This window comes from Lepus europaeus, chromosome 2 (genome assembly GCF_033115175.1).
Source record: "Lepus europaeus isolate LE1 chromosome 2, mLepTim1.pri, whole genome shotgun sequence".
NCBI classification, from domain to species: domain Eukaryota; kingdom Metazoa; phylum Chordata; class Mammalia; order Lagomorpha; family Leporidae; genus Lepus; species Lepus europaeus.
In genome coordinates this window covers 172,119,993-172,140,144 of record NC_084828.1, presented here as the reverse complement: position 1 = coordinate 172,140,144, position 20,152 = coordinate 172,119,993, and the positions used below count along the sequence as shown (strand labels likewise).

At 45.0% G+C, this 20,152-nt stretch overlaps 1 protein-coding gene across 17 annotated transcripts in view; it reads right to left on the bottom strand.

Annotated features, from left to right (window-relative positions):
- ARPP21 (cAMP regulated phosphoprotein 21) overlaps window positions 1-20,152 on the bottom strand; it is a 115,421-nt gene that overhangs the window by 49,778 nt on the left and 45,491 nt on the right. For 14 of the 17 annotated variants that reach the window (XM_062179559.1, XM_062179560.1, XM_062179561.1 and 11 more), the window contains 4 exons: window positions 13,613-13,846; window positions 6,047-6,228; window positions 5,153-5,257; window positions 3,413-3,673 (listed from right to left, as the gene is read on the bottom strand). In XM_062179559.1, the coding sequence (XP_062035543.1) occupies window positions 3,413-3,673; window positions 5,153-5,257; window positions 6,047-6,228; window positions 13,613-13,846 (782 nt within the window). The remainder of the gene's footprint in view (window positions 1-3,412; window positions 3,674-5,152; window positions 5,258-6,046; window positions 6,229-13,612; window positions 13,847-20,152) is intronic. The other 3 variants (XM_062179589.1, XM_062179652.1, XM_062179662.1) reach the window with 1 other exon arrangement.

The following is a 20,152-nucleotide window of genomic DNA, read 5'->3' as shown; positions in this document are numbered from 1 at the left end:
CCGCAGTGTCAAGTGGACATCACAAGTGGTGGCTTAGCCCATGGCACCACAATGCCTGCCCTTGTAACTTCCTAATAACTGAAAATATGTTAAGCATTGCAAATACAGTCAAATCAAATGTTTCTTGATCTGGAAATACTATTTTTTGCCAATTTCATTTATATTAAGACCATCTTTTTATGAATGATAGTTTGTTATTTTCTCCCTCTCCAGGCCTCTTGATTATTCTCCTCTCATCTTTGAAATAAAAGAGGCACCTTTGTCAACAGCCTTCAAAATCATGAGCCAAGTATTCAAGCATGGTGGTTTTTAGGGCTATTTTGTTTTCTGATTTGTTCCTGCTAAATAGGAAACAGTTTTCTAGTGCAGTCTTGCTTCTGAAACATAGTGTCTGCCTTGGGATAAAACGGGAATGAAAGAGAACTTTACCTGTACGGATCTGTGATTATGAAACTGCATTTGATAAGCTGTAAACTTGACCACCTAGTAATATGGATAACTATGAATATGAGAAGGAATGCATCTAAATCAATCAAACAGCTAACTACTATGTGTCCTGCTAATAGTGACTGTGTTGTACTATTTCTCCCACCTCTTTTTTAATAAAGTAGTTTATAACAGTAAAAAACAAAATAACTCCAGAGTACTAATAGAGTTCATTTATATTCTGGCTAATTGTGGTTCTTTTTAAAACTTACTATCATTCTGCATCAGATGTCTCTAAAATTAAGAAAAGCAGTTATCTAATTCATTCATCGGCATTATATTTCCGTGTCTTTTAGGAAGTATAGCATTATATTTCTTGTCTTGATTAAATGTAAGCTCAAAAATGTGACATCCAGGGGCTGTGCTGTGATTCAGCAGGTTAAAGCCCTGGCTCGCAGTGCCGGCATCCCACATGGGCACCAATTGGAGTCCCAGCTGCTCCACGTCCAATCCAGCTCCCTGCTAATGCACCTGGGAAAGCAGCAGAAGACGGCCCAAGGGCTTGGGCCCCTACAGCCATGTGGGAGATCCAGAAAAAGCTTCTAGCTTCAGATTGGCTCAGCTCTGGTCATTGTGGCCATCTGGGGAGTGAACCAGCAGATGGAAGACCTCTCTCTTCTCTCTCTCTCTCTCTCTCTCTCTCTCTCTCTCCCTCTCTCTGTAACTCTTTCAAATAAATAAATCTTTTTTAAAAAAGTAATGCCCACTCTTCAGTCTTCCTTCTTACGTTCAACAGGAAACAACACCTGCAGAGCTGAGGATGGAGTTCAAACCCTTAAACACTTCCTGGTGACCATTAGTGGTTTGATAAAAGCACAACTATGTATAAAATAATAATGTAGTGTTCATTTGTTGCTTACATCTTTTTTTCATTTCTTCTCCACCTACTTCCTTTGGTACCTTGGCAAAAGGTACTAGAGCTCTGACTGCATCTACCCAGTAGCTCTCTGGCGTACGGCCTTGGCTACCCCGTAGGAATCACGGCCTCCAGCCACAGGAAGCAGATGGCCACTTAGCCATTTCCATCCCTCCTCAGGGGAAGGGAGGTGAACCGGGCTACGAGAAATCTTTTAAGGGATTCGTGTGAAAAGTCTAAAGGGAGAAGAGTCTCGGCAGCCCCAAAGGCAGGAGTTTTGTATTTACAAATCAGTCAGGCGAGGACAGAGAGAGTCCAAAAATGATCTGAGCAGGAGAGGAGATAAATAATTCAGAGAAACAAAAAGAAACTACAAAGCAAACCAGCACCTCTTCTATTTCCCTTCTACACATCTCTCGTTACCTTGTTCGCTCTCGTGTCACCTTTCCAGTGGGCATTCAGACAGCACATAACGTAGTCAGAAAATCAACCTTCAAGGTTCTTAAGCAGGTTCCTCTTTTGCATACATTTATCATATTTTCACCTATGTCTTTGGGCTCCATCTCAGCTGAGTTCTTTCCACTGTGTATAGTCAGGTAACCAGATTTTAAAATGTTTACTAAGTTGAAGTCACTATGGATTGTATCCTATACCTTATCTGTGGTTAAGTACATCGACGCCCAGACTGATCATGGACCATCAACATCTGTTCTGTATCCTTAATTTTCTATTTAAAAATCCATTGAAAAAGAAATACAAGCATTTCTGCTGCAGACATTTGGGTGGGCTCTGAATTTCCTTTACTTCCGCAGTACATTATTAACTGAAATCCCTCCATCAGGGAGTGGCTTTGAAATAAAAAAAAAAAGTCTTCAATTAAACATTCTGCCAACCCTTCTCTTGGATCCAGAAATGGGTAAGGACTCTTAGATGCCAGTTAGGCTAAAAGAGCTAAACCAGCTTCTATCAATAATTAAACTCGAATAATTTAATTTGCTCATAAAATAATTAATATATTAATGAAGCCCTTTCTCCTGTGACTTCAAGCTATTTTATAAATCTCCTTAAACCCACTAGGGAAGAGCTATTGTTAAGAAGGCAACTGAAGATGAACTGAATGAATCACTCAAAATCAAATGAACAGCTGAGTGGAAATCATTTCATGGTAGAGGGTTTTGTGTGGCTAGAAAAGAAAATAATTTATTCAAGATGTTAAGGCAGCGAAACAAATGACACCAAGGTGATGCTGCACTTTAAACAGCTCGTCCAATGCCAGACTTCATAATTAGGATGGAATTTGCTTGGGATATGTGTGCCTCGAAAATGGACCAGAAAATGTCTGTGCACATTTTGTATCTTGACAGTAATCACTTCCAATATTCTGCAAGGGATGCCCAGGAGAGAAGCAGAGATGCTCGGTGGTGAGCAGCAGCACATAATCAGTCTCTGAGAAGACAGTAAAAACCAGTGATCTGTGCTGTCTTACATGCTTGAGTCAATTAAATATGATTAATGGCTACCTGTGAGCAAAGGCGTGAGCTCTGCTCCCCCCCCCCCCCCCGGGGAGAGGGAAGGACAGTGGGTATCAGCCTACCTGCCTCCTTTATATGCATGGAGGAGCTCCTGCCCGGAGCACTGGATTAGCTCCAGAAAATGCTCGGGAATTGATGAGAAAAGGAGGGGGCAGGGCACATTTGTTGAGCCACAGCGAGACAGGGTGCGGCCCTGTAGGTACAGGCTTCTTTTTTCCCCCAAGGTTTCCCCTTCCTGGGCAACCCTGGACACAGGACATGACACAGGTGGGGCTGCTTCCTTGGGACTTCTACCAGCAGCCTGGGAAATGGGATGGTTCTCTGCTGTGCAGGGTGGGCAGTTGGGTCAGGTTCACTCAGTTTGCTTTCTGAGCACGAAGGCTTTGCCCAGCACAGAAGAGACTCTGTTGGTGAGAAAGAGCAGTGCTGGTCGGAGGACGAGGCAGGTTAGCCTGGTGATTGTCCACAGGAAAAGACAGAGGTCAAAATGCACCATCAGTCAACTGCGAGGCGCAGGTGTGAGGAAAAGCACACCTACCTGTGCAGGTGGAGGCTGTTGCACAAATCCCTGTGGGGATGGCGGGGGCTGGATGACTTGCTGGGAGATGGGAGGGCCAGAGCCTGTGCATCCTCCCGTTGGAAGCTGCTGGCCCGCAGAGGTGAGGACGTAGCTGGGCTGCGGGGCAGGCTGTGGCATGAGGGAGGATGGGTAGACAGGACCCTGTGGGGGCTCCGGGGTCTCTCCCGAGGACTGCCGGCTCAGGTTCATCTGGCTGAACTGTGTCGCCACGTCGTCTCTCTGTGAGTCACAAAAATAAAGAAAGGCACCATGGAGATCAGCTCAGTAAGGAGAGATTCACATGGAGGCAGACACAGGACACGAGCTTGTAGCTTGTGTAGAAACAAGAGCAACTGGGGACAAATGAAATGAAGAGATTCCTGCAAAGGTAGAATGACAGAGAGGGAGGAGGAGAGAGAGAGAGAGAGAGAGAGAGAGAGAGAGAGTCTTCCATATGCTGGTTCACTCCCCCAAATGGCCACAACAGCCAGGGTGGAGACAGACAGAAGCAAAGAGCCAGGAACTATATATATCCAGGTCTCCCATGTGGTGGCAGGGGCTCACGCACTTGGGCCCTCCCCTGCTGCTTTCCCAGGTGCATTGGCAGGGAGCTGGAATGGAAGTGGAGCAGCCAGGACTCACAACTCCAGATGCAGGTGTCCCAGGCAGTACACCACCCGCCAAATCTGTCTCCTCAATGGGAACAATTCCTTCCTTCGTTGAGGGCTCAGCTTCCTAGGGACAGTGCTGTAGACAAGGACGGCTTGGTGCTCTGTCTGGAAGGGACAGCCAAGCTTCCCAGCTGTCATCACTCGACCTGCCTTCAGGAGGCAGAAGCACCCAAGTTCAACACCACCCATGCCGTTGTCAAGAGAGGCCCAGGACTGGTATCCGCACTGGCCTGGCTCATTCTTTTAGGCTGGTTCCCAAAAGGCCCTAGTGCACTGAGGGGAGAATACAAGGATGTCCTCGGATTAAGATCCTATGGGAACACTTCTACCAGGAGCCCAGGGCGATGACAGCTATCAGTCAACACTGACATACTCAGATCCTCACACTTCATGTGCCTCTCTATTCCTGACCTCCAACCCTGAAGGCATCCCCTTCCTGCTCAGCTGGTACACAGTTAAAAGGGTATCAGGGGCCTGTGCTGTGGCATAGCAGGTGAAGCCACTGCTGCGGCACCAGGTGGCATCCCATATGGGCCCCAATTCCAGTGCCGGCTGCTCCACTTCCAATCCAGCTCCCTGCTGATGTGAATGGGAGAGCAGCAGAAAGTGGCCTAAGTATTTGAGACTCTGCTCCCATGTGGTAGATCCAGACAAAGCTCCTGGTCCCTGGCTTTGGCCTGGCCCAGCCCAGGCCACTGGGCCATTTGGGGAGTGAAACAGCAGATGGAAGATATCTCTCTCTCTCTCTCTCTCTCTCTCTCCCCCACAGTAACTCTGCCTTTCAAATAAATAACAAATCTCTTTGTAAAGGGGCATCAGAATGCAGAAACACTCGACATGGGCCAGGCAGCTAACAGGAAGGACATCGCTATTTTGTGGAGATGTGTCCAAAAGGTCTGGCAGCGAGACAGTCACACAACACACGGCCCCACTTCCCAGTCAGCCCAGGGTACCCGCCCAGCATCAGCTAGCACTGCACAGAAAAGGAAGGAACGACACCTGTGAGTGTGCCACCCAGGGCCAGAACCAGACAGATGTGACACAGTACCATGGGGAAGTGCTGCGTTGCAGACACAGGCAGGAGATGCTGGGGAGGAAAAGAGACCGCCGGATATTGCACTGACTGGGAGGAAGCCTGCAGCCCCTGGACAGACTGGAAGAAAGAAAACGCTGATCAGTTTATAGAAAGCACCGGGACTGAAATCCACGGGAAGTGCACCCACACAGGTCCTCTTGACTTTGTGCATGCCAGAACGGTGGGACCAGCCACCACGGCCAAGGCCAGGCCCTGCAGAACACAGCCAGCAGCCTGGAGGGAGCTGATCCGCACAGCAATCACTCTTCTAAGACATTACTGAAGTGTGTTCAATGTTGGTGGTGGTTACAACATCTGGGTCTAAAACTACTCCCCAAGGAATAAGACATAATGAAGAAGGAGGGTCGCTCTGGTGGCCTCTGGCTTCTGTCTCCCTGGCACAGGAGGCAGCTCTGCCTCTCTCCAAGGACTGCTGGGATGAACACCACTTTTCTCTGGGCACTGATTGATAACTGTTCCCCTTGCTGACGAAGGCTTCTACGCTGACTCTTTGTAGACACGAACATTTGGTGTAGGATGGGAGTGTGTTAGCAAAATGGTCCAAGGGCCCGGGTGTCTCTCCAAGCAGAGGCTCCCTAATACAGAACGGCTGCAGCCAGACCTAAGGAAAGAAAATGGATTCGGCTTCCCGAGTATCATGCTCCCTGAATGCAAGTCACTGGATGAGACACTCCTCTTTACTTGAACTCAAGGATCCAGATGCCATCCTGTCAACCTGTGACCAAGGACTCCAAGCTGATGGGTTGCATTTTGGGAGGATGGGGGTGGCACCGCTGCACACTATAGCCCTCTCCTCTGGGGGAGGCTGCTCTGAGGTCATGAAGCCTTCATCCCAGGAGTCCTTACCTGAGTGACCAGGGGCCCTGCCATTTGTGGCTGTGGTGGCTGCACCTGCTGCTGGGGCTGAGGCGACGGCTGCTGCTGGGGCTGCTGCTGGGGCTGCCCCACCATCGTGCCCCGCAGAGGCTGCTGGCTGGCAGGTGGGTTGTATATAGCAGGAGTCCCATCAGGGTTCACAAAAGGCTGGCCTGCAAAGGAATCGCACCATGGCGCAGGTGAGCATCTCAATCTTTGAGGCAGTAGCTTATTCAGAAAGTTAACCTCAAATCGAGGAGCAGGGCCATAGGAATCCAGGAGCCAGGATCTTCACCCCAGTGAAGACGTCCCCGTCTGTGAGCCCACCGCCTAAGCTAGAGGAGACAGGGCAAGAACACGCAATTCAAACAGCAAATAAATCTACCTCCTGCAGGGACCTTTGCCCATGATAAGTGCATCTGCGGCCAGTGGTCCCCAGCAGAGAGGACGGTGGAGAAGGAAGCTTCCCAAGGCCACACGTTTTGCTGCCCGACACCCTCGCAGCCATCAGCGAGAATGACATTCACTCAGGGGTGAGGACTGCTTCTCAGGCACACAACTCCAGTTACACTCAGCCACAAGACATTTACCAGTACATTCGTTTTGCTCCCTCTAAGCCCTGTCACCAATTGAGAATCATTATCAGTTCCATAAACATTATTTCCAACAGAACACATCCATTTTCTTCTGTGTCTACATAGACACAAGCAGGGCTACTGTGGGTCTCAGAGCTTGATGAACGTATCACAGAGTCGTCTTGTAATGGGGAAGCAAATATACATCATTTTGCCATATGGAATAACTGCATGGCTCACCATCATTAACAGCAGCGTTCCCTTACCTAGGAGGGATAATTCATCATCTTCCAAATAGTAGCATTTGAGTCTCATTGTGATTCTGGGGTGAAGGAAGGTATCCATCACCCCCCTGTTTTTTTTTTTAGGAGATGAAGGCTCCCCAGAAGGATGATAGGAATAAGGAGTTGAAAGGAGAGGAGTAGAGGGTATAAAGTGAAGAAGAGGAAGGGGAGGAGAGGGAGAGAACCAATGTAGCAGGCACAGAGACAGGCTTTTACACACATGCCCTTGGCAACACTCCTATAGTTGTGCAATGTCATTTTCACCATAGAGAAAGAGACCAAGCAACGTCTTCAGAGGCATCAAACAAAATAAAACAAAATCAACAACAGCACAAGAACAGTGAGAGAACCAGGAAATCACTCTGATCCATAAGATTCCAAAGAACATTCACTTCCTATCACACAAAATAACTTGGTGGACTATCCAATTTCACACAATGAGTACATGGTAAAACTAGGTACCCTGGAAAAATATCCAACCATAACTGAAAATTATTACGCTGACTGAGAAGGCAAGAGAGGGGGAAGGCAAGCTTCTTGGTGGGATCATCCCCGGTGTCAGCAGATAGTGGACGAGAGGCATCAGAACACGGGCAAGTGGCTTGGCAAAGTGTGTGAGGACCACTTGTGAGTCCCTTCTACCATCTTCCCTATCCTTGCAGCTCTACTGGAAAGACTGTCCACAAAGTAAAGTCGCAGAGATGTTCTCTGGGAACCCAAGGGAAATGCCTGGGAGGGCCAAGGTTCCCAGTGTTTCTGAGGGGGTCCTCCTCATCTCAGCACTGGGAGACAGTATAAGCCATGTGCTGAGTTCTTCCCAACCAAAAACCCGAAGGCCTTCAGTGCACACATTCTTCTGCTACACAGGGCATGGGTGAGCACTCTCACCCAGGGTAAAAATGTGTGATGGCCGAGAAAATCAGCCTTGTTCTTTAATGAAGGACAACTAAAAACCATCCATTTCATGAGAAAAAATAGCAGTGAACGAGAGTGGAGCAAAGACATAAAAATATAAAACTGATCCAGAGGGAACAGAATATGCTTGTGAAAAGAAGAACATACAGCATCCGTACAAGGACAGATGGTTATCAAATAAGAGCTGGGCTAATTAACTCATGTATGCTACATGAACAAAGTCAGCCACAAAAAAAATCTATATAATCCCTTGTATTATATACAAGAGCAGGCAAAACCAGTCAATGGCAAAAGAAGTCAGAACAGGGGTACCTTTGAGGGTGGGTAATGCATTCTACACCTCAATCTGGGTGATGTTTACACAGTTGCTCATATATGCAAAACCTTACTGAGACCTTCAACATGTGCAGGTTATGCCCGCGTCCATGTACTTTATGCCTCAACACATTAAATTAACGAAGCAAAGTGGAAAAGGTTGGAAGGCAAATCCTGAGGTTGTCGTGAAGTCAAAAAACAAAATGCTCACTTAGAGAGAAGAGTGGACTCAATATGAGCTTGCTTAGGGAATAAAATGAGAATTTAGCATTCCTCATTGTTACTATAAAAATTTTATCATTTCCTTATTTACTTGAGAGAGCAAACGAGCGAGCCAGCTCCCATATACTGGTTCACTCCCCAAATGCCCTTTACACCTGGGGTTGAAGGCAGGAGCTGGGGACAGAATCCAGGTCTCTAATGTGGGTGTCAGAAAGCCAGTCCCTGGAGCCGTCACAGCTGCTTCTCCAGATCTGCGTGAGCAAGAAGCTGGAATCAGGAACTACAGCTGGGAATCAAACCCAGATGCCTGGCTATGAGATGAAGACATTGCTAACTGCTAGGCTCCGCATCTGCCCCCATTAACAGAGTGTTTGAGCCCAGATAATTGTGTGGATGCAACAAGAAATTATAAGTGGTGCATATTCATGAAAATACTTGCCAGAATTAGGGAAGTTCTCAAAAATTTTATAATCATCAATAATTTGCTTATGGTGGCAAAGTAAGTGTACCAAAATAAAAGTCACAGAACAATGATTAAATCTACTGTTCTCTTATGCCCTAGGTACTTGGTTTCCTATCATTGTGATTTAAATAGTTATATTTTACTGCTTGAAGAATTTTTAATAGCATTCTTCTGGACTCAAAATATGAAATCCATTTTTCCCTCAAAATCAGCACTTTGGAAAATGCTGAAAAAAACCTTCCATTTCTAAAGCCTATTGACACACATAATGTTCTAATCCTTCATTTTCCCAATTTTTTGCTTGCTTTTTTTTTATTTTAGGAAGACAAAAGGAAAATTTAGATATTTAGATTTTAAAAAGAATCTCCATGGTGACAAGTATATAACTTTATCTGAAATTATTTCAAAATGAGTCTCTCTCTGCCTACACACGCACACACACACACGCGCGCGCGCACAAGATGAAAAGCACAGAGAAAGGGCCTTTACTATATTACTACAAGGCTTTTAATTTTCCCCAGTGACGACTAAGGAAGTATGAAAAACTGCCCATATGTTGAATATATAAAAGCCAAATATTTAAGTGTCCTTATGATAAATTCTGGAGCCTCAATTTTAAATATGATTGATGGACTCTGAGTCAGAAGAAATTGAGACTTCTAAAGAATTGCACATGAACAGTACTAAAGATTCACTTAAGGAGGCTCTTAGGGAAAGAGAAGAAGGTGTGAAAGGTTGATTTGATGCTCACCAAGGAAAGGCAGGAAAAAACTGAGAAATATGAGAGAAGTAAGGTGATGCCAGGGAAGAAACAGAAGCAATTTTTCTAAGAGACTTAGCCGAGGTAGCTGCTGGTTTTCAAGTCAGGCAATCACAGCCTCTCCATATCCTATGATTTCTACAAATTCAGGTGCAATTAGAGCTGAATAAGCATTTAGTTTGAATGGCAGCTGCTGGAGATCTGGGGCTGGCCCTAGATGAGGTTTTCATGTTAGCAACGGCACAAGATGCTCGGCAGGCTCTGGCCTGTGTGTTGGTTCAAATAAAAACATGCAATGATGGAAGAAAGACAGGTTACCTTGAGCTCAGAGCAAGGGCAGAGAGAGGGATTACAGTGGAATGCTCACTTCTCTCCAATATACGATGTTAGGTGACAAATCGCTCCCTGATCCATGTCAATATGAATAATGAGTACTAGGTGGCATTCCAGTAAGGGGTCATTTTTGAGTACCTGCACATGGCCGAAGATTGTTACCCATTCCGGGGAAGAAAAATAAATAAATGAAAATAAGTAAAGAAATAAATAAATGGAAAAATAACTAAGTATGGCCCCTTCCCACAAGGAGCTTCTAACAGTGCTAGCAACAAGGAAATAAACTCAAGGGAACTTGATAAGCCGAGCAGTCACAAGTTCATGGTTCCTATGTACCTGCTATGTACCTGACTAAAGATAACATTTAAAAAGAGAGAGAAGGGGTGAGGGAAAGACATTTTCCTTTGCTAGCCCTTAGAGTGTGATATTCTTATGATTATGTGCAGGTGAGGATGAACTCAGACCTTGCAAAGGTACATGTATAGACAGCAGACAAATGTTTCATGATGAACTTAAGATAAAGGTGGGAGCACTTAGGATAAATTGGTACAAAAGTCCTGATCAAAATAAAAAGCAAGAAGGCATTATGGAAGCCCATGAGGGGCATCTGATGGACAGCAGCCCTAAAAGGCTCCTGCACATGAAGTCCCTGCACAAGGCTTGTCCTTCCCTGACTCCTGATCCCTTTCCAACCAAAGACAATGAAACATAGCAACACCACACCGCGGGCTCTAATGAGACCTTGAAAGACACCAATGCCTATTGGCATTTCTAGATTCCACTGAGTTGAAAGAAAATAGCCCATAGAAGGAGAGCTTTCTGCTGAGAATTTCCAACAGGAGCCCAGCTCCATGATAGCTGGAGGAAAAGCCCAGGCTTGCCTTGCAGAGATGAAGATGTCACAGAGGGTCCACGTGGGAAAGGAGTCTCTATGGCGACTGATTCATCCAGACGCCTTCAAAGTAAAGTAGAGCTCCTGAGTTAGAGAGGACCTGCCGAGAGCAAGTCTAGGGCCAGGCTAAATTAAAAGTGTGGCTGTGCTGGCAGAACAGTGGGAGGACAGGTGGGCTGGGCTGGTTTCTCAGGTACTTGGCCCTTTGTAACAGCAGGTCAACTGTGCTAGCAAAGAAACTTCCACTTTTGTTTCATTCAACTTTAATATCTTGAAATCATTGCTTGTTTTTCTTTTTTGCTTAAGCTAGCTATCTTACCAGTCAGGTTTTATATTTGACACACACTCTCAGACATATGACATTTGCTTGAAAAGCTGCTCCATTGTGCAGATCGACATACAGAATCTGCAGCAGATGTTATTTAAATAATATGTAAATACTGAGTGCTTTCACAGTGGCTACTACCACTTTATTATCCATTCTGGGGAATAAATAAATAAAATGAAATAGCTCAGTATGGACCCATTCCACAATGAGCTTATAAATGTGCTAGTGGCAAGGAAATGACCCCAACAGCCATCCACATGAGAAGCAAAGTGGGCACATACTCTCAGTTCCTATCACAAAATACTTCTGCTGTGTATTGAGAGAAGGGTAATCAGGGAATGGTGAGACATGTGGTTTCCAGGCATTCACAGTGATAGAAGATAAAGAAGATGAGTTCCAGCCCCAAAGAAGGTAATTTTGTTTCAACACAGAGGTCATAAAGATCAGATAGACAGATGGGATATATCATGCCCACGTACACAATATACAGAGATACACATGTGCATACATTCTCGTACATGTGAATATCTCAAACTTACAACAATAAAGAAACCCCACAAAAGAAGAAATACAATAATTCGCCATCCATCTCACCACTCAGCTATAGTATCCAAAGTATTAACACATTTTCCTTCTGGTCTAGGGATATTTGCATGTCTAGCATTTGTCAGATGAGACACTCGTGTATGGGGAAGCTGTTCAATAGTGTTATTAGCTCCATTTCTTTAGCTGGGATTCTCTTTCAAAAGAGATATTTTGGTAATAGCTCTAAATGACTCTGTCCAATGAATAAGAATTGGAAGTTGGCACCAGACAACATTCCATTTCTTTTCTTGTGTAAACAAGATTACAGATGATAATAAACACATACACATGCACAGCCATGCTATCATTACAAATAATATTCCTGCATTATGCCCTAAAAATACTCTGTTGCGCTTGCTGAAACACTGTAATTTTGTTTCAAACAAACCACTCAAAAACAGATGCTTGGTGGGTGTTCCCACTTGTAAGCCCTCCATCTCAATTAAAAGCAGAGCATTTCAGCCAACTGAGTCAGAACATACTTTGATCAGTGCCCAGGGTCACCTTCCAGTTTCCTTTAGAGTGCTTATAATGATCCAAACAAAATAAAAGCGATGCAAAAATCCTCCCTAGAAGCATGTAATCTGAAGTTTTCAAATGGTTTTCAATAAAATGATCGTGCCTTCTTTATGGCATTTTCAAATGTCTCAATCAAACACCAGACCTTGAGAATCTGCCATATGCTTTATGAAAGTGTGGCGATTATTCAACTAACTATTTCACCATAGTTCTCATGTCTCTCAACTTCTTTACTACGAGACTTATTTATGTGAGACGATTGAGCCAGAATTCTTTGATGAGATACGCATCCAGTGTTGCATTTTCAAGCTTAGCCAGTTGAAGAAATGCTCTGGACTGATCTAAATTACATCTCACATCGATTTCAAGACAATTTCATTTTCCACAGTGTCTTAAGAAGTGGCTGATCCACACCAAGCTGTCTACACCAGGGATCCTCAAGGGTGGCACTGCTGATGCTTTGCCAGGGCTGCCCTGAGCGCTTGGAGGATGCTTACGGGATTTCTGGGTTCTGCTTACTAATGCCAGTAGCAGACCCCTTTGCTCCAGGTTGTAACAATTGAAAATGCCTGCAGATATTGCCAAATGGCCTGTAGGACATGGGAAAAACTGCCCCTGGTTGAGAAACTTTCCCCACCAAGTAGAACTTTCTCCGTCTATTTGCTGATGTCAGAATCCCTGCGCCCAGGTCCTTTGGAATCAATGTGGAAGTTAACTGATCCACTAGAGAAATTAAAGTCAAAGAACCAATGGCATTCGTGAAGGAAGAAGCCACGGTGATGGGCTGCAAGCTTTCCAAACCACACCAAAAGCAGTCTAGGGCTAACATCTCTAAAATGTATAAGAATTTGCTCTCTCTAACCCCTTCGCCCTGCTGCTTCTCATCCCCTGGATGCAGCTGGGTCAAATTCTAAGGTGAGAAAACAACTTTTCTAATGAAGAATTCACCATGTGTTCCAACTGATATCTCCATTTCCAGAAATAAACTTGGATTCAAAAACACTTTTGACATAATAGGAGCTACTCAGGGGTTTAGTCGGAGAAACAAAGTTTTCATTAGTATCTCCCAGCTCATCACACCGTGGTCACTGATTTTGACCCTACCAATGCGTGCGAGACACGTAGGGGAGAGAAGACACAGGAAAGCAGACGCTTCCGGGAAGTCTCTATATTGATACTGATGTCAATATGGAGACAGGTACAACTGAAGACCTGCTCTTCCGAAACACAGCTGCCGCCCAGCAGGTCACGCGCACAGCTCTCCTGTTCTGGAATCTTCAGAATACTTGCCATTGAATTCATGAGCTCTAACACAAGAACAACTCTTTGATAACCTCACAGTCCCGAAAAGCAGGTTGCAACTAACCTGTGTGTGGATTCAGAAGGATGCTCCCGGGGGGGATGCCTGTTGCGGCTTCCAGTGGAAGGAGGATGTAGCTGGTGCTGCTGGGAGCGACTTGGCCTCCCATTCCATTCTCCGGATAGGGAGCACAGTTAGGAGAACCAGCTGCCACTCCCGAGACCAGCGGTGTGCTCTGGAGAGGTGGGTGGGTGCGAGACAGCGATCCTGAGGAGCCTGCACTGCTGGAAGACTCGGAACCTAGCACAGGGATATGAATCGGCAAGTTATCAACACGAGGAGGACAGGGAGCACAGATCTGTACCTAAATACTTACTTTTCTAGAGCCAATCATGAAAGAATGCAGGGTGTGTGCTACAGGATGAGGTTAACGCCTCCCATATTCTGGGCTCATATGTTACTGAAATCATGCTACAATTTCCTAGGAAGAGGAATTCAGGTTTTTCTCATACCACTAGGGTGATGCATTGGTAAATGGGAGCCTAAAGCTCCTAACTCAGTGCCTGCAATCTCCCACATTCTGGAGTAACTAATGCCACGGCAATGCCTCACTGAGCGGCATGACAAGTGTAAAGTGACTGGCATGGCAGGCAGAGGAGACTGCAGCTTAAGGAGGAATCTGATGATATGCAGGCCATGTGCATGGTTCTAAAGTACTGGTTTGCACAGAGCTTGGTCAGAAATAAACTTTTCCTCCCATTTGTATCTAGAAGGACTGGATTATTCCTATTGGGAACACAGTGTCCAAGAGTGAAAAAATTTCAAAATCAAGTAGGATCTCTTTCAAATGGTGATGTGGATATCTCAACCACACAGGCCACTGAGAACGTGTGCAGAATTCTCCAGCTGGGAATCACTCTTAAGCGTCTCCCCTCCTCTTCCCTCCACACTGGACAAAGACAGAAACACCCACCACAGCCCATGTCCATTGGGCACGCTCTGCCTTGCACTGTAGCAACAGCCAACAGCTCTAGCACCTGTGGCCATGGCTGTTCTGGGCGATAAGCATTCATGAGAGCACCAAAGAGAAAACCCACCAAGCAAAATTTCTCTGGCTGCGAATCCAAACCGATAGGGGATTTTAATAATATTGCAGATGACAAGATAAGACCCTAGGGTGGTTACTGGCGCCATAAACTTGAGTGTCAATTTGTTGGGTCAACAACAAGAGCCACTGTGCACTTGCTCCTCATGTGGGATCTCTGTCCTTAATGTGCTGTCCATTTTGATTTAATGCTATAACTAGTACTCAAACAGTATGTTTCACTTTGTGTTTCTATGTGGGTGCAAACTGTTGCAATCTTTATACTAAATTGATCTTCTGTATATAAAGAGAATTGAAAATGAATCTTGATGTGAATGGAAGGGGAGAGGGAGCGGGAGAGGGGAGGGTTGTGGGTGGGAGGGAAGTTATGGGAGGGGGAAGCCATTGTAATCCATAAGCTGTACACTGGAAATTTATGTTCATTAAATGAAAGTTTAAAAAAATGAAAAAAAAAAGAAAAAATATTGCAGATGACAAGAATGTTGGACAAGATATTGATTAAATCATTTTCCCACAGTTATTGATGTATGCTGTTAAAATGCATAATGTTTGCGTCAATAAAGTTCAAAATATAAAAGTGATAGTTAGCTTTCTTTTCAAGATTCTAAATGTGCTCTTAAAATGAAGATTTTTAAAATAAGTGATACGAATACAATGCACAATTTCAGAGAAGGCCTATTGGCGAGTATGATAATTTTTGAGAAAGAATAATATTTACTGAGCACTTAGCATGTATAAGCCCTGTAAGTGGAATAAATAATAATAAATAGTGCTACTGCCTATATAGAAAAGGAAACTGAAATTAGGTAATTCAGTGTAGCTTGGACAGCTAGACAATGGCAGAGCTGGGACTTGATCTAGGCAAACAGATCTACAGTTTGAGGATTAACCCTGAGCCCGCTCTGCCTCCTGAAAGCAGACAAATCCAAACACCAGACTATCACCAGCGTTCTCAGCTGGGCGTCTTCTCTGCTTTTCCCATGACTCAGTTATCAAGAACAATGAAGTTTTGGGTTAAGTCAGGTGTTCCATCATATTGGTTTAAAATAATGGTGGGCTTGTGAATAAGGTAGGGGGTAGATAAAGGCTCTATAAGGGATCTTGAAAATGACAAGAAAACTTTTGAGACCATGTCACTGAAACCACGGCTCTGAGACCAAGGTCCCAGTGCACACCATAGTTGTGCATGGATTTGTGCTGTAGGATTTGATGTTACCATGTGTGTTTGACACCAGAGCAGAGGCAACAACAAAACCTCCTGCGCCCAGATACTTAAGGTCATACAAAACTGGTTCAGCTCATCTCAGAGATGAGAAGCAAGGTAGTGAGAAAGAGCTGAGGCCAAGAAAGTAGGTTCCAGCCAGATTTCCGGTATGAGTGAGTAGCAAAATGGGTGTGTTTGCAGGGGAAGACGGGTGACGCCGACTGAAACGCTGTGCTCTGGCCTAACTACAGACTGAATCTGGCTTCAGAAAGATGGTTTTAAATCACCGATTTACAATTTCATTCCTCTTTAACACCTGGGGGGAAAGTAGGCCCATCAACAGGAACGAGGAAGAAGCAATGTCAGTGACAACACCACAGGTTAAAGAAAGGCAAGAAAATTACATGTGGCTTAAATTGTCAACCTTGCAAAGGGAGAGACAAGGGTACTGCTCTTTGGAGGAGTGGTTCAGCCACTGACAGGCAGCCGGGGCTCAGGAACTGGCCTTGCGGGCCTTGTTGGCTTATCAGCAGCACGATCCAGCCCACAAGCCTGCATCACCCAGACCAGGTAAATACTCTACACGTGGTAGGCACTGTGGACTACTTGATAAAAATAGACGCCCGAAACAAAAACCAGAATAAGAGTAGATTAAATCCATACCTAGTAACTACACTCTGTGTCCTGTTGTAACCTAGAAATTGTCCAATTAACGAAGATTATGTGCTAATTAACTTGCTGTATAAAGTCTTGAAAATTTAACAAAGAACTTAGAAATTATTTTAATGAAGAACTTAGAAATTATTTTAACACAACTTAAAATATTACAATAATTTCACATGACCAAAACTTTTCAAAAGGTAGCTATAATTGCATTTTCAGCTAATTAAATTCAGTTTTATATTTTCAATCTTAAGTGATTTTTGGAAATGATAACTTTTTGGGCTCATAAACCCAATATACAAAAATTGGAGAGCTTAAATTTTAACCATGAAACATTTCATTTTAGTCTTATGAAAATTAAAATACAGAGTGATCCCACTAATTTAAAATTAAGAACTTTAAAAAAAAAGATGCTAACAATAGCAATAAGAGCACAGCATTAGAAGTATTGAAAATTTTTTAAAAATTGAAATTGGTATTTGGAAACTTTAAGGTTTGGGGTGCTGACCATAAAAATGTTTCCAGTTTCCTTTTTCAGAGGCCTAATGATAGCCATGGCCCGGCTTTCAACAGTGTGTCTATGTGAGAAGCACTGTGCTAATCACACTGTATGAGCTGTCTAGTACAATTTTCATTGCAACCTCATTTTGGAAAGGATAACTGATCCTCAGCTATGCCAAATAAATCTCCCAGAGCTCACTTAGTGTGTGGTAGAGTCTGAGTTCAAACACAAGCCACTCCACAATGGGGACCCTGCTGGGAGCCTGCAGGTCCTATGTTCACTCTCCTGTCATTCAAGCCTGTGCCTGGTTCTAGGAGACGCAAGGCAGAAATTCCACGCTGTGACAGTGGATGCTGTGCCCTGAGTGGCAGCTGGGAGGAGGAGAACGGAGGAGAGGAAGACAGCACAGTGGCAAGGTGGGAGACACGGGAGAGGAGACTGAAAGAGGGGAAATGGGAAAAGATAGGGAAAGACTATCAGGTAAAGCAAAATGGAAAACCAGGAGGGGGTCAGGGCAGAAGGAGAAGGGTCTGAGCAGAGTCCCTGGGAGCCCTGGGGGCACTTCCCAGGGAGGAGGGGTCCTCAGCGGGTTGCTTTCTGGTTCTGCCACTCACCTGCTGTGTGTTCTTCCGGAAGTGGCTGATACATTCCCTTATGAAATCTAAGCCACCAGACAAAATGGTGAGCAAGGATGCCTAAGATAGCAATGACGTTCCCTGCACCTGGACTGAACTTCAGAGGGCTTCCTGTCACCTCTCTTTCCTACAGTCTTTTTTTAAAATTTTTATTTATTTACTTATTTATTTATTTAGACAGGCAGAATGGACAGAGAGAGAGAGACAGAGAGAAAGCTCTTCCTTTTGCTGTTGGTTCACCCTCCAATGGCCGCTGTGGCTGGCGTGCTGCGGCCGGCACACCGCGCTGATCCGATGGCAGGAGCCAGGTGCTTCTCCTGGTCTCCCATGGGGTGCAGGACCCAAGCACTTGGGCCATCCTCCACTGCACTCCCTGGCCACAGCAGAGAGCTGGCCTGGAAGAGGCACAACCGGGACAGAATCCGGCGCCCCAACCAGGACTAGAACCCGGTGTGCCGGCGCTGCTAGGCAGAGGATTAGCATGTTGAGCCAAGGCGCCGGCCTCCTACAGTCTTTATGTCCCTTTCAGATGGAAATATTCTCCCAGATTCTTACTAGATTTGGATGTTTTCAAGGACATAGGAATGTGAATAAAGTGTCCATTGCCTATTTAACCCATCCAATGAAATTTTCTTTTCCAAAGTCCTGAGCCATAAAGTATCTGTTTAGAATTAATAATTCAAAAAATTCAGATTCAGAAGATGAGAATTCAGTAGAATAATCCAATGCTTCAGAAGTTACAAGGGGAAAGAGAATATTCAAAATGTATTAGTGCAGTGATGAAAATAAACAAGAAGTAGAGAAACTGGTGGCAAAATGGGATGCCCTACATTACATACAAAAACATTCCGAGATGTGGTTGAGAAATGTGAAGACAGCAAGAATGACCTTACATCTAGAAAGCAACACAGCAGAACAGTTGCATTTCTGGGGCCGGCGCTGTGGCATAGTGGGTAAAGCTGCCGCCTGCAGTGCCTGCATCCCAAATGGGCACAGATTCAAGTCCTGGCTGCTCCATTCCAATCCAGCTCTCTGCTATGTCCTGCGAAAGCAGTAGGAGATGGCCCAAGTCCTTGGCCCCTGCACCAGCTCCTTGGTCCTGGCTTCGTATTGCCCCAGCTCCAACTGTTGTGGCCAATAGAGGAGTGAACCAGCAGAAGGAAGACCTCTTTCTCTGCCTCTCCTTCTCTCTCTGTGTAACTCTGTCAAGTAAATGACTAAATCTTTTTTTTTTTTTTTAATTTATTTGAAAGTCAGAGTTACACAGAGAGAGGAGAGGCAGAGAGAGAGAGAGGTCTTCTATCCGATGGTTCATTCCTCACTTGGCTGCAATGGCCGGAAGTGCACCGATCCCAAGCCAGGAGCCAGGAGCTTCTTCCAGGTCTCCCACACAGGTGCAGGGGCCCAAGGGCTTGGGCCATCTCCTACTGCTTTCCCAGGCCATAGCAGAGAGCTGTATCGGAAGTGCAGCAGCTGGGCCTCGAACCGGTGCCCATATGGGATGCCAGCACTTCAGGCCAGTGTGTTAACCCACTGTGTCACAGTGCCGGCCCCATAACTAAATCTTAAAAAAAAAAAAAAAAAAAAAAGACTTTGCCTTTGTTTATACACCTGCGGAACTGTGATCTTCCTGCTTTTTGCTGGTTGAATATCATGGTTATTTGTGAATTAAGCCTGTGACTATAGAGTAGATTGAAAGTATGTCTTTGCGAAAAAAAAAAAAAAAAAAAAAAAAGGAAAGGAAGTGAAAAGACAGGTTGAAAGAGGGAGGGGGAGGGAGGAAATACGATTGTCTTCTTAAAACTGTACCTATGAGCTACATGACATCTGTTCTCCTTATACTAATAAAGTATATAAAAATAATTAAAAACAAAACAAAACAAAACTCAACAAGGGGCATCTTATTACTCCACAGCAGCTGTTCTCAAAGCTCGGGCCCAGGACAGTGGCATCAGCATCACCTCGGAAGTTGACAAACATGCAGATTCCCAGGCTCCATCCCACACCTGCTGACCCAGAAACCGTGGGAATGAGGCCCAGCACCCTGTATTTGCCAAGATCTCAACGTGATTCTTACGCAGTGGAGAACCTCTGCTCTGGAGAAAAATGAAGAGGGAGGTCAATAAGCAGTGACCTTTGGCCAGTGGAGGAAGAAAGAGCTGTTATACTCGGATCTCCCAAGCACAGCACCATCACCTGGTGCAGGGGGCACTCAAGCGCTCGCCCCAAGGAAGTGTGAGGGTGCGCTGACACCTCCTGCAGACTTGAGCAGGACAATGGGAAGACAAAGAGTGGTTGCTCAGACTTTAGCAATGGGCTTTTCCCTGCAAAATGTTGGAAAACATGTTTCTGACATAGGAAACGTCTCATCATGATCTATGTCAAGCCAGAATCTGCGTAGTTAGGGGAGGAGACGAGGAACTTAAATGTCACAGCTCCAGACTTGGTTTCTGAAAGGTTAAGAAAAGAGCTTGCTATTACACCGTGAGCCAGGAGG